This window comes from Osmerus mordax, chromosome 26 (assembly GCF_038355195.1).
Source record: "Osmerus mordax isolate fOsmMor3 chromosome 26, fOsmMor3.pri, whole genome shotgun sequence".
NCBI lineage: Eukaryota > Metazoa > Chordata > Actinopteri > Osmeriformes > Osmeridae > Osmerus > Osmerus mordax.
This window is the reverse complement of record NC_090075.1, coordinates 7,945,076-7,966,254: the sequence shown is the minus strand read 5'-3', so window position 1 is coordinate 7,966,254 and position 21,179 is coordinate 7,945,076. Positions and strand designations below refer to the sequence as shown.

General features: G+C 48.9%; 1 protein-coding gene across 12 annotated transcripts in view; it reads right to left on the bottom strand.

Annotated features, from left to right (window-relative positions):
* The window catches only part of LOC136936335 (ephrin type-B receptor 3-like), a 54,521-nt gene that overhangs the window by 19,564 nt on the left and 13,778 nt on the right, over positions 1-21,179 (bottom strand). For 11 of the 12 annotated variants that reach the window (XM_067230129.1, XM_067230130.1, XM_067230137.1 and 8 more), the window contains exons 2-4: positions 8,702-8,766; positions 4,210-4,882; positions 905-1,060 (exon numbers count right to left, since the gene is read on the bottom strand). In XM_067230129.1, coding sequence (XP_067086230.1) covers positions 905-1,060; positions 4,210-4,882; positions 8,702-8,766 — 894 coding nt within the window. The remainder of the gene's footprint in view (positions 1-904; positions 1,061-4,209; positions 4,883-8,701; positions 8,767-21,179) is intronic. The other variant, XM_067230136.1, reaches the window with a different exon arrangement.

Sequence of the window (21,179 nt, the reverse complement as noted above, 5' to 3'; positions counted from 1 at the left end):
CCTTCTTGTTTAACCATTGTGCTGCCTTCGGGTCACAATGACCCGAAGATAACACAAGGATTAATGGTTTAGGTTATTGAGACAGCGGATGACATTTTGCTTCGTTGAAATCACCAAATTTCTAGTCTATTGTGCGTTTATTACAAAAACTAAAATCCTCAATCTAACTTCCCCATGTTCCTGTATCTGTCAACAAAAAAAAGGAGAACAAGAGTTGGTTCTGGAATGGCCTTGTTTGCCGAGTGTCATAGGATACTGCTGTTTGTGTGTGTGTGTGTGTGTGTGTGTGTGTGGAGGGGGAGTCTATTGGCAGAGCCAGAATGATTCTTATCCAATTAACCAAGCCTTATCTCCGACTGACTCTGTGGGAGAATCAAACAAACCCGGCAGCTACAACAACAAAGATGACTTCCAGTTCCTCCAAAGGCAAACGGATAAGCTCCTGTGTGCTTTTTGCTCTTAAGTGAGGTGTGTTCACCCATATAAATTCCTTTTCTCTCTCTGTCGCAAATGTGTGGCAACCGTGCGGTTGTATAGCCTATGCAGGGAAAGTGGACTGAGTGTTCAGATAGCACTTTGAGAACATTGGGAGGGGGGTGCTGTTTGATGTGTTGAGGCGGTGCTGTGGGAATGTGTTCAGGGCCTAGCAGTAGCAGTCTCTGATGTACCTCCCGACTCAGCGTCCGTCGAGCATTGCTGGTGAAATCCCTCCATCAACCTAAGCTTCAGAATCATCTCTGCTTCGTGGAGGCCAACACTATGGTCAACGTCCCGACAAAGCTACCGTCGGAACGCACGCACACCAACACCTGCGACGGTACCATTCGCTACCGAAACAGCTTCCGAATGGTGTTCCTTAAGAGCGGCCGATTCGATTCGAAAAGACAAACGCGTTTCCACTTACTGGTGCAGGCCGAGTCCATGGAGTCGGTGTCGGAGCGGTAGTAGCCGTTCCTGCAGGCACAGGCGCTGGCGGCTCCGGAGCTGGCTCTGCTGTTGGGAGGGCACGGGGAGCAGAAGCCAAGACCTTGCTTGGATTTGAACGTGCCCGGGCTGCACGCTAAAGACAAAGAGGGAGAGAAAGATCGAGTGAGTCCGTTAGTTTGGAACGACAAGGTTAATAGGGCTACAGTAGGGCCAAAGGAATATGAAAGTCAAAGCTTTCGAATTGATTCTTTCTTTTGTTCGGGGGAGCCAGGGGGGGGGGGGGGGGTCGTGTAAAATGCGTGTGTGTTTGTGAGGGCTGTTTTCAACTTTCACTGATTTTTTGTAGGAAACCAAATAAAAGTGCTTGAATCTGTGATTGACAGCTCTCGGTTGTGGGCCTTGTGTCCTGGTGTGTCTGTCTGTTTCGGTTTGCTTTTCTCCCCTTTCTCTGGAGCACATCCTCCACAAACCATAGAGGAAGAGGAGGTTTTAAGCAACAAGCAGGCCTTTGCATAAACCCATGCACTCATGCTCATCCTGTCATCCCAAATTGCATACACACCCCTCAGAGGAAACACCCAAACATGAAGCCTTGATCTGAACTTGCTCTCTACGTAAACACACAAGCAAACATTCATGGAGGTGATTCCAAAGAAATGTTTCCATCCTGGAAGAAGAAGAAAGTTTTATTATATCCTATTCTGTTTTATGCTCCACCAGAGAACAACCGTCACATACTAGTAATGTTCTCATTACTAGGATGTGACAGATTTCTCAAATCTGTTCAATTGATGTATTTTGGGGGTATATTATTGGTAAACTGCTTCCTTGGATTTGACTTTGAGCGGAATGCTTCTCAAAAAGCAGCGCTAAGTTTACCCTGATGAAGACTGTGATAGGAAGGAGATTCTTTGTAGAGTCCCTATCCATTTAACAAGTGGCTTGTTTGGAAGTTTATAACACAGCCGATAAATTACGAGCGAGCTGGGAAGCTGTGACAGCGGCACTGTGATCTAGAATGCTCCGGCCGGCTTTATCTTGAGGTAAACTGTCTTGTTAAAAGATGAATGAGCCCGCCTTTTCGTTTAACGAAGAGCAGGGAGTAGGCAAGAGATACAAAGTTTACTGGGGCAGTTGATTAGCTGACTTGCTAGCTCACCGACATGTCAAGGACAGCCTGTTTTTCAGTGTCAGTAACACTCTAGCCTCTGGCTTTGTGTTTGTTCCCAGTTGAAAATACCGAAGGGCAAAGGTGAGCACTCGCCTTGCAGGTGTTCTGTTCACGGTCGTCACGTCTTAGTTTTTCCTTTTTTAAGATTCAATATTAGCACAACGCGACATTAGCCGACTGAAAGGTGTACATTAGCGCTGAGTGTGTTTATTCTTCCACCATTAATCAAAGCCTTTGCAATGATTGCGAACAGGAAGTGCTAACAGATGATATGGCCCAAAAATAATATTTGACCGGGTGTTAGCTGGTAGAAAAGTAACAGCTTCCAATGTGGGTGCTGAGCTCCTGTAACAGGAAATGAATTCCAGTTCAACCTTTAGGATACAATTACTGAACTTAATGAGCTTTACAAATGACAGCTGCAGAATGCAATTCTGTTTACAAGCGAAGGCAAGACCAAGAGATGGAGCATTTGATTAAGGCACCCAAAAAAGATCTAGCAGAGCTTCCCCTTTAAAGAGGCCAAGTTGTTCTGCGAAGGACTAAAAGTGCTGATCAATCGCTTCCAGTGAGGTAAGAAGTCATTCCTTTCCTTTTATCCTCCCTCTCCTTTCAGCAGCACTACTGACAGGGGAATGGGGTGAGAGATAGAAAAAGAGAGAGGAAGAGGAAGAGAATATGCTAATCCTGCAGGCTCTTTTAGCAGCTCCCTCTTTCTCTTTCTCTCTCTCTCTCTCTCTCTCTCTCTCTCTCTCTCTCTCTCTCTCTCTCTCTCTCTCTCTCTCTCTTTCTCTCTCTCTCTCTCTCTCTCTCTCTCTCTCTTTCCCCTTTTCTGTCTCTTACCCTCTCATGCAGAGCACAGGGCTTAAGGAACTGATTAGAATGTATGCAGAAAATTGGATGTGCGGGAAAAAAAGAGGGGCAAAAAAGAATGAGGATTAAAAAAAAAAAAATGCGGAGCTGGAGGAGTAAAAAAAAAAAAAAAAAAAAAGAACGCGTCAATTAATATTCATGTTCATGTCCTCCTTACTGTGCTGTGGTGGAGTATTAATGAGAGCTATGGCCTTCACGTTAGAAGAGGAGGGCAACAGAGAGGACGGAGGGATGAGGAGAGGGAGACACTAACGCGGAGGGAAGGAGGGCGAATGCAGTGAAAGGAGATCGGGTGCGTGAGAGAGTCAGGGGGGAGAAAATATGAGTGTGTCAAAAAAGGGTTCACGCGACGCATTCGAGAGAGAGAGAAAGAGAGAGAGGGATTTATCCCCCGTGATTTCCGGTAGACTTGATTAGAGAGCTTTTTAGCGGGCGCAGTCGCCAGGGCTTTAACCTTGGGCTGCCACGAGCAAACAAATGACTTTTTAACCACGCACCCTGTAATTGATTTACTGCGCCTTCTCACACTGCCCCTAAAGGTGGGCACACATTCGCCACACCCCACCCCACCATGGGACTATCAGCCTGAACCCCTCATTCGATCCCTGTGTCATCCTTTTAATCTTTCTTCCTTTTCTACCCTCTGTTTCCACGTTCTGGAAAAAACCTTGGCACCCTCTTTGCACGGTTACAGTTCCATGCTGACACACATAAACACACACGCGCGCACCCCCCCCCCCCCCCCCCCCCCCCCGAGAGACGCGTCACTTTTGAGACTGCCAATCCATAAATCTGACAGCCCCTGCGCCTCATCTCCCCCTACTCTCCGTTTGACCCGTGGCCCCCAGCGTTCGAAATTCCACATGCGCCCGCCTCATCCTTCCTCCTCCTCCCCTTGCTGTCACCTGCACTCCATTTCTGGCGTTGGCTGTTTTTATTCACCTTCGGCTGAACCTCGGTGAACCTGTCATGTTCTCGATCACACCTAGACCTGTGAGGCCGTGTTAGTGTCATAAACTGACAGCTGCCCACGTACTTGCGTTTATATATTAACTCGCTGTCTGGCCGTATGGCGGTCAAAGACATAGACACTCCCTTTACCACTGGAATGTGTTCTATATCTTATAGTGGTTGATCCTTGTCACAAACGGATTTCTTAAAAAAAATGGAAAAAAAATGCAGATGAGTAGCCTGGAGGAAAATAGCAATTAACTCACAAAATGGCCGACAAAACTGACCTTGACACTGGGTGTCCTTCATGGCGGGCTCGAATCCAGATGCGCATGTGCAGGAGCCGACAGGAACCATCCACTCGCCGTCCCCGTTGCAGTACAACTTGAGGGGCACGGACACCTCCAAGGCGTTGGACACGCAAGTCCCAGGGGCAATGACCAGAGAAGTCGCCTCCGCCCCGGTCGCCGTTTCGGGGAACACGGCGAAGTTCGCGATGGTGGTGGAACACTTCTTATAGAAGACCCTCACCGAAATGAGGGACATGCACGCTCCCAGGTCCTGGAAGGCCAAGTAGAAGCCCGCCTTCGAGAGAGGACCGAAACTCCGAACCTTGGTGTTGACCCGGCCCGACTCGAGCATGGAGAAGCTCTCGTCTGGTGCGATAGTGTCCACTTTGACGTACGGGTTCTCCATCCAGAAGGGGCTGGTTTCCGTGGCCGAGTCCGAGTCCGACTCGTAGTAGAAGAGGTTGAAGGTTTCCTTGCAGGAGCCGGGGATGTTGGGGATGCTGTTGCAGTCGCGGACGGTGAACTTCATCTCCACGTACACGCGCAGCACGTCCTTGCGCGGGACAAAGTCGCTGCGGAGCCAGTTGTTCTGGTTGATCTCACGGACGTTGCACACCTGGTACGTCCTGATGGGGTTCATGGCATCGTCGTAGCCGCTCACCTCCTCCCACTAGAGGGGAAAGAGAAGGCAGAGCGTTAGAGGGACATACGATACGATGAACTTTATTGTCCCGCTCAGGGAAATTTGTCTTGGTCTCTGTGGTGCGTCATAAATGCCTTGACAGTCACAATAACAACAAACAATACATCCTCAGCCAAACATTATGACATGAATGCGTGTCATGCGTTCTCGAGGAACTTGGCACACATGGCTATCAAGAGAAGATGCAGTGTGAGAGGACTCTCGGTTTTGGGTACGGTCGACACCTCTAGGCTTTATGGGCTCGACATGAAATAACGCGGCGAAGGAAGACGAGCGTCAGGCTAGGGCTTAGTGGGCACGGAGAGCTAAACGTTAAGCACAGTTCGATTTTCTTTCGAGGTTTCGCGTCGGCGTCTTTTCCACTACAGTACGCCGCGGTCAGCTTTGTGAAGTTGAGTGTGGTTTCCCCGTCTGCGCCTTTTGCCTTTCATCTCTGGTTACCGTGGCAATGAGTCAGGGATGAGGACGGTGGATTCATCACAATTACGGTGGCGTGTCAGCCCCGGTGCTTCCCGACAAACATCGCCGGGTGTTTACCTCGTTTCTTTTCGGAGGTAGTCGCCGCATCGCTTCACAACCAATTACACTTCAATTACAGAGCGATGATATCCTTGTCCTCTGGACGGCGAACGAGAAGGAGAGCATGACCTTCATTATTGTATATTTTCCCTCTCCCACACTGCTGCAACCAAAGCGGTGAATTACAAGGGCTAAACTGCGATTATTGGTTTTGTAAAATGAGCATGTCCACTAAATGTTTTATTTCCCTCAAGGAAAGGCTTTTATTCAGGTAGGCCTACTTATTTGAATCGCAAACAAGTCGAAATAGGTAATCCCCGTCACCTGATAATGTTTGGGTGATTAAATCTATCAAAGCTGCTCATTGAATTTTAAAGGAGCTCAATGGATAAAGTTAACATGCACTTTTTTCAGCTAAGACTGTCATAGATCCCCATGGGTTTGCTAGCACCTTCTATGCTTCCAGACAACGAGCCAACCCCCACTTAGCGCGATGTTCTTCGAAGAAAGCCTCACCAATTATAAGCAGGCGCTATCAGCGAGCGTTCACCAGATGTTCAAGAAACCACAAAACTCTAGGGAGTTTGCCTTAAGAACTTTTAAACATTTCAGAAACAGAGAAAATGAGAGGGGGGGGGGGGGGGTAGAAGAAGAGAAAGAAAGAAAAAACATTTGTTTTCTAAAGCAGCGTTTCTCACCGAGGCTTTCGGGTCTTAATTAAGTCTGTGATATGGCTGCTGGAGAGACAGGCTATTCATCCAGGAAGACCCGGGAGACTGGAGGGGGGGATGAGGCTTAACTCCAGCTGAGGGAGGGCATTAGTATGGCGGAGCGGCCTGAAAGGGGAGGGACCATTGGGGAATCGATAATCACCAGCCGGGTCAATGGGACGAGGGGGGAAAGCATGAAGTGTCAATGGGTATTTAGTTTGGTGTGATAAATCGCCGTGTGCTTGTGGGGAAATATGGGAGAGATCCAGGAGTCGCGAGGGTGTGTTGTGCGCGTGTTTGTGTGGGTGTGTGTGCGACGGGGTCGTCCCTGCGAGACCGCGGAACAGTGTCAGGACACTCACAGCCAGCCAGCCTGCTTACCAAACCTGAATGAATTAAGTGGGTCGCTCGAAAGACGGTCAAGTTCTTTGGCATCGATTTCTAACAAGATGAATTGTTACGTGAGCTTCACAAGTCGACTCATTTTCCCTTTGTCCTTTCCAGTCAAAGGCTCTTATTTTACTTTCAGATTCAGCCGGACCTTGGTTCGGGCTCGATCGAGAAAAAGGGGCGAGTGTGCGGAGACTTAAGACTTCACCCTTCCTCCTGACCTCAGTCCGAACCCAGAGAGATAGGATTCACAGTTAACGACGAAAGATAACTTTGTGTGCTCGGACAAACGGGCATGTTTGTAGCATGTACATAGCATGTAGCATGCATGTAGAAACCTGTAAGCCGACAGTCCACTACCAGCCACATGCTACCAGCTGTCATTAACAAAACAACCTGGGCCCAGGATGCTTTAGGCTAGCTAACGCCAGCTATTTTGTTATCTGTGGATAACCCTAGTTGCCGAAAAACTGCCCCAGAGAAAGCTATAAACCCTTAGAAGTGTCTGTCTGTCTGTCATGGAGCAGAGAAGCAATACTGTCTTTTTTATGATTGTTTGTCTGGATCCCTGCACACAACTTTTGTGATATACGTATCTTATGCCTTATTGTGTATACTATTAAGGCAGGACCGTGGGTTTTCACAGTGAACTTCAGACAAAGAGAGACAGAGAAAGACCTGGGAGTGGAAACCTGGACAGATCATATGCCACTCTCAGGCTCTCTTTTCTTTTCAGATTCAATTTTCCTCTCTCGTTCTCTCATTCCCGTTCCCATTTTCTTCCCTCGCGGTGGCCATGTTGCTGTTTCGCGTCTACGCAGCAACACTTGTCACCCAAAACACTAACAATCTGACACGTTCCCGAGGAGAAACCGAATAAATAAACATGCGCTCGTCTCGTAAATAAAGAATCCCAAAAACAGGGGGTGGGGAGGGCAGCTTGCCAGCGAAGACAGCAGGGCCCATATTTCTGCATGAGGGTGGGATGAAAGGATGAAAACAAATGAAAAGGAAGGGGAAAAAAGAAGCGGGGAAGGACCCTCATGGACAACCAACGTCTGGATGACATTCCATTAAAAGACAAATGGGGGGTGGGGGTGGGGGGGGGGTGGGGAGGTTTATCGCCATGTGGACAACGGAATCAACCAACCCTGGATTTTGATGGGGCAAATCTGGATAGGATCGTGCGTGTGTGTGTGTGGGGGGGGGGTCGGAGAAATGGGGCACTGTACCAGATGAAAAGAAGCATCTGTTAGGTTTTGGCTGGCAGACGGGATGTTAGTGTGTGTGTGTGTGTGTGCATTTGGCAGGTGTGGGGAGGATGTGTGTTGGGGGGGGAGGTCGTTAGTGTTATTACCATCCTTGGACTGGTGGGATATTTTACAGTTTCTTTTCTTTGTACCAGTGGAAGGGGGAGAAGGATGTGTGGGAGGGAGAGAGGGAGGGAGGGAGGGAGGGAGGGAGGGAGGGGGGGAGGGGGGGAGGGGGGGAGGGGGGAGGGGAAGGAGAATGAGCAGTGGGACCTGCTGATTGTTGGGGCCGGGGTCACCAGTGTGTCTGAGGTATTAGTGTTTAGTTGCTCGGAAGTAAGTGAGCAGGAAGGAGGGACGAGGGGCTCAGGGGGGGTGACTAGGAACAGCTGGGTTGTCACTGGCAATGGTCGGCGATAGGGCAGGGGGGTGGGACAGGATGAAAAAGTGAGGGCTCACCCGCCAAAGTCAAAAGACAAGGGGGTACCCCCAAGTCAGAGAGCCACACAAAGCGATAGGGGAGGAGAGCAGGGGTCTTTGAAGTAAAAAGGAGGGGCGAGGGGGGTGGGGGGTCAGGACTCTTGTCCTCTTTGTGGGACCACATGGGAAAGCCAAGATGGTGCTGTCACCGACACTTTGTGCGTGGGAGATTTGGAGGCCCGAGTGTGAAACAGGTCACCGCCGGGAAATATTTCAGAGTCTTTCGTCGAGCGCTCTTGGCATTTTTCGCATTTCTTTTTATTGTCAGGAACATCTGTGAAGGGCGGGCGTCTGAAAACGGATGGTGTGTGTATCTTATCCATCTGGGTCAACTGACATGTATCCCATGGCACGCTCATGCATATCCCGTGTGAACCGATCTCCTCGTCACACACACACACACACACAGTACACACGAATACTTGGCAATGACTCACCCCAGTTTCGGGATGCGCGGTCCAGGCCAATTCTGTCGTAGCCCACTTGGTGTCCATCAAAGTTTCTGCGAAAACATCACAAAAAAAAGATAACGTTTTAGACAAGGACGAACTGATTCATCTGCAAAATCGAAATCATCTTCAACCGTGGCTGAGATTACGCTATCATAAAAGACAGAGCGGCTCCTTTTGAAACGTTACTTTTTAAGATAAAGATGAAAGGAGCTGTAAAACTCTTTGTTCAAAGTTTGAGCTCGGCCAAGATAACCTGTCTGGGTGAAGAAACACTGCATCTCATTGACTGAGAAGGAAATTCCCCAAAATCGATTGCTCAACAGTTATTCAGTTATTATTTGGAAGAAACGCAACAATGCAAGTGTGAGTGAAAAGGGGGGGGGGGGAGAGAGAGAGAGAGAGAGAGAGAGAGAGAGAGAGAGAGAGAGAGAGAGAGAGAGAGATTGTCTGAGTGGGTGATCTAGGAGGTATTGCTGACGCTTTATTGTGGCCCTAATTTGCTAGCTAATTTGTTTTAATTAGCAGTGTTTTTACAGAGGAAACAATCGCGAGTGTCGCTGAGAGTCTGTTCTGCTTCCTACGGAGACACACACAAACACACACACACACACACACACACACACATGGACACACACCTACACACAGCCACCCTCAGGGGCAACATGTTATAAAACTCCAAAAGATATATGCCCGAACAGAAGGCTAGGATAAGGGTGCAATAAACTTCAGGAGCACAAAAGAAAAACTCCTCACCCTGAACAGAGTTCAATACACTTCAAACTCCCTCGCTTTTTTGCCTTTCTTTTTTTCAAACCAACCAATCTTTACCCTGCCTTTTCCCCTCTCTCTCTCTCTCTCTCCCCGTTGCCTTGGAAAGCAGGAGCGCAGTGTAGAGATAATGGAGCCCTTTCCGTGAACTTATTTAGCACCTGGCACTGTCATTATCCTACCGGTACACTGTTTTACAAGATGATGAACAAGATGAAGCATCGCTTCGCATGTCTTCTCCGACTGTAAAGTTTTGTAACGGCATTCCTCTTTCAGCCGCAAACACCTTTCCTTTCCCCCAAAAGCGTTTTATGTATTCTACACCTTCTCTTCAGCCGAGCCTTTTATCCTTACTTCCACAGTACGCGTTTCAGATGAACTGAGGGGAATTTGACATAAATAAAACGTAGTTACAGGAAATATACATTCCCACAGCAAATATCTGTGTCGGAACACGTGCTGACAGAGTCAGATTGTCGCGCCGAACTCAAAGACCTCTGTGAGTCATACGGTGCAGGCTTTGAGGAGTATGTGCCTTTGGATAGGAATTCCCGTTCAAGTCTCAGACTGTGTTTTGAGTGACAGTGGCACGGTGTTTTGCGTTGTCTTTGCAGGATGCAGGATTTCCCTACTTGACTCACGGCATTACAGTGTGCTATTAGGGCACCTCTCACAAGCAACCTCAGAGAGAGAGGATGGGGTTGAAAATGATATACCTCTACTGTACCTCGTCTATTAAATCCTGGTTTGTCCCCTTCGCTGTCTCATTTCTGCTGACCTCACTGATGTGTTCACACACACACACACACGCACGCACGCACACAGACACCTGGAAGGCCTGACTCAGTGGTAACTGTGGAACATTCGGGACAGCTTAAGTAGCGACCTGGCCTGTTCATTCCACAGCGTTTTGTTTTGTCTGCATTCTCTGCGATGTGTGTGTACTCCGGCAAAGCCCCGCATTGTGCCTTTTGATGGAGCACCGTGCCCGAGTCAATGGAGTCAAGCATTGCCCCCCTGACCCCTTCGCGACCTCCCGCAAACACACGCAAACACACAAAACGCTTGCACGCGAACGCACGCACAACCCATGGACCCCCTGAAACAAACACTACGTGTACACAAGCGCACACACATCCTGCATTAGAGGCCAGGCCGAAGTGAAGGTAGAATTCCTCCCAGTCCAAGACCACTCCGGAACCGCAGCGCAATCACCATGACGAGGCAGGAGAAGAGAATCGCATTCAAAAACAGAGTTTGTATTCCACTCGAGATGAAAGGGAAGAGTAAACACAGTACAGCTTGCTGTAGAGTACACGCACGAGACAGCCAGATTCTGCTGACACGTGAAGCGGAGAAGAAGGTGTTCGTCAAGCGAATCGGAAAAAAAGGCAACACAAAGCCTTTCAAACCCTGGCAAACCTCCTCATGGTGCTTGTTCGAAAACCAGAAAGACAAAGAAAAGGCACGAGCTAATATGATCAAAACCCGGTCTCTTCTCTTGCATCTCCACCTTTCCCCCCCCTTTTTCTCTCTGACTTCCATTTTAGCGCCGTCTTTGAGAACGTTTGCTGCAGGATACCACAAAGAAGCAAAACAAAACATAACAGAAGGACTGAGGATGGAAAGGATCGAGGACGTAAAATGGAGCAGAGAGAAGGGGCGGGGGGGGGGGGGGGGGGGGGGGGGGGTAAACCATGGCAGAGAGAAGCTATAAAGAGTGTGCCATGAAGGAGAATATATAAACTGGATCAGTTGGCTGTGGCGGAGCAGAAAAAAAACTGACATGCAAATGTACAGCACATCATGGGTGGTGGCCCTTGATCAGAGCACACAGAGGCAGCAGTGCTTTTTAATCTCTCTCTCTCTCTCTCTCTCTCTCTCTCTCTCTCACTCTCTCTCTCTCTCTCTCTCTCTCTCTCTCTCTCTCTCTCTCTCTCTCTCTCTCTGTCTCTCTCTGGCTCTCTCTGTCTCTCTCTGGCTCTCTCTAGCTGTCTCTCTCTCTTTCTCTGGCTCTCTCTCTCTCTGGCTCTCTCTATCTCTCTCTCTCTCTCTCTCTCTCTCTCTCTAGCTGGTTCTCTTCCTCTCTCTCTCCCTCTTTCTTCCTGTCTGTCTCTCTTTCTCTCTGTCTTTCTCTCTCTCTCTCTGTCTCTCTCTTTCTCGCGGCCCCTTTGACCTACCTTCTCTCAGTAAAGAAGCAAAGCTTTACCTTCAAGCTTTTTTTCAAATAGTGTCTTGATGGATGTGTATTCCGGGCAGAGGTAATGTTGTTTAGCCTCTTACAGAAGAGACGGGAGATTAGTGACTCAATGTTTGACGAACCCTTGGCACTGCCAGAGTCGAATGTTTTCATGATGTCGGTCAGATGCATCATCGGGGAAAGCACTCTAAACAGTGCATGTAAGGGAGAAACACAAAAGCAACGACATGGGTATAAATCAATGACTGCAGTCATACTCGCACATTAGAGACGTGAGCGGTTGAAAGCTAGGGTTTAGGTGAGTCCACGAGAGGAGACACATACATCTCACATAAGGGAAACGGCAAACACACGTACACACAAACACGCACACTCACACATCCTGAGACAAGGCCGGCCCATACACACTAATCCCCTAATGACAGACCAGGGCTAATAACAGGGGAAACCATTGAAACACCCGTCCTTATTGCGCGCACACACACACACACACAACACACACACGCACACACACAGTGCCTAAGGTTACAAGCCTTAAAAAATATGTCTTTGTTCCAACATCCAGACTTCTTTAAAAGAGAAGGTAGTGGGGGTTGGAAGCACCATTATTGACCCAAAGGAATGTGTGCTGGTTTCACAGGCTAACTGCGACCAGACAGGTGAGAGGATTATACGCCATTTCACAATGGCTACTTTGTGTTTTCAGTGTGTACACGTCTACTAATGTTTGACCTCTGAGGGACACAGACAGAGCAAAAAGAAACAAACAATGAACGAATCCCAGAAGACAGACTCGCCTGACCTCATCTACTTAACTATCATACTTTTCAAGAAATCAGAGAACGATACTCGGTAACTGCTGCTGTTAGGATGACCAAATGTCCTCCTTGACCTTTAAGTAAGGTTCCGAACACCTCACAATTAAACATCAACAGTTTTGAAAATGGGGGGTTTCGCGTTTGGAAAAACTGGCGAACCATGCAACTGCTTCGTTTCTTTCTTCAGTCCCGTCCCCCCCCCTCACTCCCCGCTCCAGTTAATTATTTTCCTCTTCTCTCTGTCGCTTTGTTCCCTGGTACCGTAGACACAGAGAAGAGCATGGCAACGCAGTTCCCCGGTCTCCCCTCTCTAAGAGAGCGAGCCCACACCCTGGCCAAACACTTGAGCTGTGTTTAGCCACAAAACAGTGAAATGTGTCAACAGTGAAAGTGAGGACCGTGTGTTTCGACTTATTAGCGCTATTAGCCCGATTGCTTTGTGGCTACTTTTGTTGCTAGCCTTTTGTGAACCCCCCGAGAGAAGGAGAGCCATGGGGCAAGACAGAGAGAGAGAGAGAGAGAGAGAGAGAGAGAGAGAGAGGAGGAAGATGGGAAGAGGGAGGAGAAATTCTTTTCAAATTCAAATGGGGGCCAGCCAGCCTCTCTTCTTTGTACCTCGCTCGAGTGCCATGATTAGGAGAAGCCCTCCATTTTCGGTCCCCCCCCCCCACTCCTTTCTTGCATCTCTCCCGGTAATTGGTCGACGGTAGCCCGTGTAGGTCGATAGTGGTGGTTCCTCTGAGGAATTCCCTGAAAAGGACGCCCCCCCTCCTTCCCACACCCTCCACCCCGACCAAGACATCCCCCCCCCCCCCATCTCCCCTCTAAGACACCCCCCCCCCCCTCCATCCCGCCACTTGCTGTCACTCATCCAACAATGGCTGTCACCGGGCTCTGGCCTCTGTATACTAACAGGGGTCCACTGTCAGTACTCGGTAAATGAGCCCTCCCCGACTCGCCACCGCTCTCTCAGTGGGCTCGCTAATGAACACGGTCTTTAGGGCTGGCTGTTGTCGCCGCCCTCCTTTTGCCTCCCGGCGTCAAAAGGATTCCTCCGTGAATGGCGGTTCATGGGGGTCGGCCTCAGTGACGCTGCGCTAAACCAGGCTCACTTTGTCTCGTACGGGCCTTTTTCCGAAAATAAAGGGAGTGTTTATTAAACAGTGCGTAGAGACCTTTTTAAGGTTACGCCTCAATGGGAATGGGGATTTGATGGGTCGCTTGGACAGCGTTGTGGCGAGGGAGATACGTCTCGAAAGGGATGGATGAGGGGAAAGGGTTTGGCTGTGGTCGATCACTTTTAGGAAATGGCGAGAGTGTAAGTTAAGAATGAGTGGGACGGAAACAGGAGAAGGTGATTTCAAAACCGGAGCTTTGATCACCCTTGTAGACGTCTTCAAAAATGCGGACCCCCCCCGCACGCACGCCTCGCAGCGCGGGCGTGCGTGCGTGTGTGTGTGTGTGAGAGAGAGAGAGAGAGAGAGCAGCGGGCGTGGTTTAAGTGTGTCTTTCAAGAGCTTGTGAAGTTTGTGGTCGTTCTTGTGTTGCCAGCAGAGTGGTTCTCTTTTTGTCTGCTCCTTCTTTCTTTCTCTCTTTCTTTTCTTTTTTCTCTCTCTCCCTTTTCCTCCCCACCTCCCCTCGCTCTGCTTCCCTCCCACCCTTGTTACGCTAAGGCATCGTAATTACAGAGAGGACAGGATCCGACAACCACCAGGTAACCCTCAGGGTCTGCTGTCTGCAAACCAGGTGTTCCTGTGTGCGCGTTTGCGTGCGTCTTTTGACATGAAAAAAAAAAAACTGTGCCATCACACCACTTGTATGACTGCACGCAGACGTGTGTGTGTGCCTGTCAGCGTGAATACGTGCGATCGCGCGTCCGCGGGTCACCTGTTCACCTGTGTGTCGGTGTGCCTGCAAGCTTAGGAAGAGGAAGGGGGATAATGGCATGTGTTTAACTACAACAGAGTGCGTTCTGTCCCCCCCCCCCCCCCCCCCCCGCGTGCCCTCCCCGCCCCCCGGCAACCTGGCCCATCCTCGCTGTCCCCCCTTCACAGTTCCAGCATTCCTGACTCACTGCATTGTTTAGTGCATTCAATGAACATGGCTGTATTCAGATCCTGAGGGGAGGGGGGGGGGGGGGTGACAGCCTAGCCATGTTGAGTGACTGGAACCCCCCCCCCCCCCACACACACACACACACACACACACTGCATTGAGGTTTAGCTGCACACACACACTCCCGGGGGGTGCTATGAGACTGGCTACTTAGCCTCAGACTGTCACAGGTAATCAAGATTTCCGTTGGCCCCACAACCCATTTTGGGAGCACTTAAGCTAATATGGTCCCCAACGTGTTGGTGTGTGTCTGTGTTTCATCATAGTACATCCACTCTCAACGGTGGTACCAAATTCAATACAACACATTTTGGTGACACCTCCAAGATTCATCGCTTGAAAAGCTACACGGCGCCGTAGAGAGTCTAGAACGAGAGTTGGGTTGCAGCGACGTATCACTGAGACGTGTCGGTGCCTGTTGAGCAGCGTTAAACAGCCGAGGCGCACGATGTGGACAGCACGGTTTGTTTCAAGTTGAAATCGCATCATCTCCGCTTTCAACTTCTAGCTACCTGTCCACTTCCCCAAACCATTAAGACTGCTCTTGTCTCTTGTTCTGTAATGTTAACATTTATGGATTACCCACATTCTTCAACCTCTCCCTGACCTTAGTGTGTGTCTGTGTGTGTGTGTGTGTGTGTGTGTGTGTCGTAGGCTGCGAGAACATGTACGTGCGTGTTTACGTGCCTGAGCAGTACTGCTGACATCGATGGTATTGTGACAGGGCTTTAATGATAGTGTTCAGCTCCTGTCTGAAAAGACTTACGGCTTTCACAGCCGAGTCTCGCCGTCGTGACGTGGTGTTCCCGGGCGCACTGCACCGACACGACGGAGTCATCCTCAAAACCTCAACTGATTTATGACACGAAACCTTCCTAGTGCTTTTAAAGAAAGTCAAAGCAGACAGTATCAGATGTGACTCACTGGAAATTGAACATTTTCCAGAGGAAAGGCGTGCCCGCGATCCCCCAAAAATAAATAAACTTTTCTGTCTCCCTCGGAAAAGACTCTGTTATGAACAGTGCTTTTCTTTTTATGTCCTAATTTCTCTCCAGCACCATCAGTGCATATATTTGCATAGTGACAACCACAAAGGAAGATTTGTATTCATTAATCACACTTTACGACTCAATGTGAGCCGTCGCTGTCTTTGTGCAGTGTGACCCGGCTCGATTCCATCAATTGTGAGCTTACAAACGACTCTCCTGTCACAAACAAAAAATGCAAACAAGCAGGTAACAAACACGCATCCTGCATTCAGCATCTGCATATGGAAATATCTATGTATGTGTGTGTGTGTGTGTGTGTGTGTTTATGGAAGGGTGAAAGTGTGTCATTATGGCTGGTTTTATCATTCAGTATCAAGTCAAACTACCCTCAGGCAAGATTGGTGATTCATTGGGACACACACATACACAGACACACTCACACAAACACGATAACCACAACCTCGACCTGCTCTGATTCATAGCCCCTGCGAGAAGGGAACATACACGCACACTCAAGCGTACGTCACTAAACCACTATAAAAAGGTCCTCTGTGATACAAACTAAAATAAATAGGTGCAGGTTTACATGCCCTGCAACGTCTAACAGGTCATTACCTAACCGTCGACTCACCCTATTTATAACGCAGGGCATGTAAACGTCCCTCTTCCCCCGGCAGGCCATTTTTAAACATCACCCTATTGCTTACACTATCAGGCGTTTTCATCAGCTTCTTTGGCTATGAACAAAAACATGAAACGTCGTGTTAAACGTGTCCGCGAGAATGGAGGAAATTGAGGTGGTGGAGTCCTTTATTTGATAAGATAAGGCCGTAGTGATATTCTTTGATTCGTGCCTTTGTCTCGCCCCGGCTTAGCATGCTCTCTGATGAATCCTCCATGGATCTAACTAATGAGGTAAGCCGCTCTCCATTAACGAGGCTGATAAGAGCCATATGACAAAGTGTGGACAGGAATACATATGAGGGGCCTCGCTCGGGCCCTCAGGCACAGTGTGTCTGCGCGGGCGTGCGTGTGCGTGTTTGTGCAATTCACCTGGCGCCTCTCTCTCTCTCTTGGAGGGATTTTTAGCTTTAGGGCTAGCAGGGTGACAGTTGACTGTCAGAGCTCAGAAAACCCGACATATTTAGCACACGACGACACTAAACAAACTGAAGGAAGATGAGGCCAAGAATATGCCTTGAAGAGTGAGTGCGGATAGCAGAGGGAAACTCAGATTGGACATGTTTAGCCAAGAGAGGGTTGATTTTTTGGAGGGACAGAAATCAATTGCATATTCAGGTTTGGGTGTGTCTGAAATGAAAAAAAGAAACAAACAAAAAATACACAGATGTAGGGCATTTCTTTGAAAACCAATATTGTTTAGTCACCTTAAACTTTAGAAAGACAGAATGAGAGAGAGAGGCAAATAGAAGGGACAGACCAACAAAGAACAAGGTACCACAACACAAGCGTTAAGCTAGGGGACCGAGGAGGCAGGAGAGAAGAGCGTGTGCACAAACCGTCGAGAGAGAAAAGGAAAAGAGAAAGAAGGGGGGGGGAAGAGGGAGGAAGAGAGGGAGAGAGAGAGAACCCCTCACGTATTCCCCATTCTCCTCTCCGTTTTTTGGCACGCGAGGCGAGGTGGCCTTGAGTGTCGGTGTTTAACATGCCCACCAATAGGGAGCTGTCGTTGCTCACTAGCACCAGGGACCCTTCGTCCCCCCGTCCCCCCCCGTTCCCCTCCTTCTCTCCCTGTGCGCTAGCATTGCCACTCTGCCACCAGCGAGACACATTCATTATAGCTTCACTCCGGCAGCAAGCTAGCTACAGCTCAGGGGCCCTGACCAAATACAGTAGGAAAATAGGATAGTAGCATCATTGTCCTTGGGGAGGGCTGTCTGTTTATGACTACAACGCAGAGGAAGCCTGTAGTTTCAATATGATGTATGTGTGTGTGTGTGTGTGGTTGTGTTGAAAGTACACATTCGACACACACATAGAGTCCTTCTACGGCAAGACCTTGGATTTACTCTAAACTACACTTTCTGCTTCCTCAGAAGGAAATATTTAAACAGCTTTAGTGTGTCAGCAACTTACCCAACAAAAAACAAATTATGCAAAGTACACAAGGTCGAAAACTCTCGCACACGTACAGTACAACCTCTTATTGACAGGCACACATACGCACACATGGACGCACGCGTACACACAGAGGAGACAATTGTGATGCTGGCTTTTTAGACACACAAAGAAAAATCCTGCTTGTTCACTCGATGTCGTGCCCAGAAAGCTCTGGAACTGGGCAGGGAATAAAAGCAGTGAGTTTGAATGGCCCAGCTTCAGAAGAGGAAGGCTTAACAGTTCCGTTGTGGATAGCTATTGAGTCTCCCTCCCCAACGGCTGTTGCATTCTGAACGCGCAGCCTTTGATTGAGTCATCAGCTGAACCCATATTGGATCATCTTACAGTGTACTTCGACAATACCATGTAATGATTGTGTTCTAATTAGAGATGGTCGCCTGCCGTTCGCAAACAGCTGTGTCTGGAGTGGTTTGGCTCTAATGTGGGCCACATTTTCCACATAAGGGTGGCTTTCAATGACTCTGTAATGGTTAAAAGTGTGCCATAGGGAAAGCCGAAGGACCTTGAGGTTTATGCGGTTTTAATTTCTCTCCCATTTGGTCGTTCTCGAGTGATATAAACAACAACAGCAAACGACTAGCCAGAGAGCCGGACCTAACCAGTGTGCACTCGCAACACTATACAAAAGAAACGGTTGATCTCCAATCACGCTGACTGGGATTTATTAAGTCATAATTGTCAAGTCGATTATCACCGTGAGCTGTGTTTCTCTGGAATGTCCCCATCGTACCTGTACCCAGCTTAATAGATGAGTAATTACACTCTTTTTTCCCCCCCTCCTTCCTTATTCTCAAGCAGAGCTAAGGAGATCCAGGTGACGAGCTAGCCTGGGGCACCCTAGCTTGGCTGGGCTGAGCTATACTACCGGTTCTCACGTTAGCTCATTAAGGGAATGGAGAGCTTGTTAATGTTTACCTGCCCCACACATTAACCATTCAGGTCGGCAGCGAAACAACAAAAGCTGACAGGAATGCAGCCAGCTGGGGGTCTTTAGCTGTGGGTGTGCGTGTGGATGTGTGTTTGTGTAGTGGTGATTCACCCATACAGTAGATGCATGCAGGTATGCAAATACACACACACACACACGCACGGAAACACACCCCTCGCAACTATCAGAAACGTTGACACACCCTGACTAGTGCATGCAGCCTATAATGCAAACTACCTAAAGCAATGTCCCACACATGCTACAGATAGGCTCATGGCTGATTATCCAAAACGAGACTGGGTGCCCGACCTCTGTTTCCTTTCTGTCCATCTCTAACCCCCCTGTCCTTTCGTGTCTATCGTTATCTCCCTCTCCCTCCATCTCTGCCTCTCCTTCTCTGTCTTTGTGACAGATTCTCTCCTTCACGCATGGAGTCCTCTTCCCGTTCTCCCTTGGCGTGTGTTAGCTGGCTAACTAACCTGAGCTGAGGGTACGTGCGCATGAGTGTGGAGGGGGGTGCATCCTTTGGAGGCTTGCCCATCTCTATTCTCCCTCTGGAAGGTTCCACAGCTACACCTTGGCGGCTACCTCTCCCAGAAAATATCTGGAGCCTGACACCAGCGGTTACATCGTTTTTTCATGCTTTTACACCATAACCAACTTTAATGGTCTATGATGACAAGCAGCTGCGGGTTAATCATGAGACGAATATATATTTATTTTGGGACTTTGATTTGGCAGAGAAATGTGTTTATTTGCTATTTGGCATCATTAACTTTGAGAGTGGGGGAGGAATCATTATTATTTATGGCGATTTTGTTTCTCCTCGTCCCAAATGACTCGGCGAAATAAATCATGCCGATTTGTTTCGAGCGGCAAGAGTTCCCTTCGCTAGCTCATCCGACGCCACATTCTTCCAGTTGCTAGATCTTTGTCGGCTGCATTCTTAATCGCCACTCAGTTAATTAATCTCACACTCGGCTGCAGTAATAACTTGACTCGTTAGACCTTTAACAAATGGGCCTCGCCTCTTTAGCTTTCTGACGCCTGAGAGAGAGAAAGAGAGCAACGAGCGATTTATGTGTGAAAACCCTACGCCGATGACACAGAACAAATGTATGCACGACCTTCCTCAAACGACATTGGTTGGGAAGCCAGGAATACGACTTGTCCGTTCCTGCTCCTAGTTACCTGTTCCTCTGTCAGCACAATCTCATCACGGGGCCGGACTGGGACCAGTCTATTCCCTGCCCTAATCATGTATTAATGTATTTAACCTATAGCGTAGACATGGCGCGACAGAAGGCCGCGCAGTCGAAAATGCGCCTCTGTGCAATTAAAGGAATTGACGGATGGACGGATCGACTTCCGAGGCGGCGGGAGCCCATATGGCTTGGGGCTTTAAGCGGCCCGCTACAATTACATAAAGACCTCTGTGCATTGCCTTGACACACAGAGGACCCCTTGGAACCGCAGCGAGACAGAGAATAAATCACTCTGTACTTAAGCTCAGACACACACTTACCATCTCGCAAGCATCTGCCTGGCGCAGGTTGTACACGTAGTAAACGGCTGTACTTTCCTTTGACTAAGCCTGTCTGTTGAAATCGTCGGGTATGCATGCGTGAGTCTACATTTCGTCACATTTCGCCACACAGCTAGCTTTTGCTGTTGTGCTCAGCGGCCAATCACAAGGTCGTTTTTTTTGGCCTCCTTGACCATATCCCCATATGATAGGCTGCGGACAGTGGGTGTCAGTGTCAGTTGTTGACCTGAGACTCAGGATCCTCACACCAAACGGTGTGATCCAGTCCATCGGAGACAATCTGATGCCCCACTCCTCATCTCATCCAGCCCACAAGCTGGTGTCCATTAGCCGCTGAATAGGAACATCAATCTACCCTAGGAAAGGGACCCGCCATAGACCGGACTGAGGAAGAGGTGTGAGATGTAGGCTGTAACAGGTCGGAGTGGTAGGCGTTCTCTCTCTCTCTCTCTCTCTCTCTCTCTCTCTCTCTCTCTCTCTCTCTCTCTCTCTCTCTCTCTCTCTCTCTCTCTCTCTTTTGCCTTCCTGCCTTTCTACCTTTCTTCCTGTTAGGGGTGATGGTGGGGAGGGGGGAGGGGGGGGCAAGTGTGTAGGCTGTGCTGGCTAATATATTATTCATCCTTCATTGATGTGTAACTAAAGCTGGCGGTTAGGGGGAAGGGAAGAGCTGATACCCCCCACAGAAGCCCAGGCCACAAGGCCGCCAGGACTTGATTGATTTAGATGCTGACACAGACACACACCCACACACACACACAGTCTGGGCAGGCACAAGCTAAGTGGAAAGACAGCCATGTGTGTGTGTGTGTGTGTGTGTGTGTGTGTGTGTTTCAGGACAGAGAAGGTCGTCTGGGGATTTCAACCTGGCCACACCAGTCCAACGGAGGTGCCACTGCAGCCGTGGTCGTATGCACCAGGCGTCTGTGTGTGTGGCCTGCAGGCCAACATGAGAGGGAT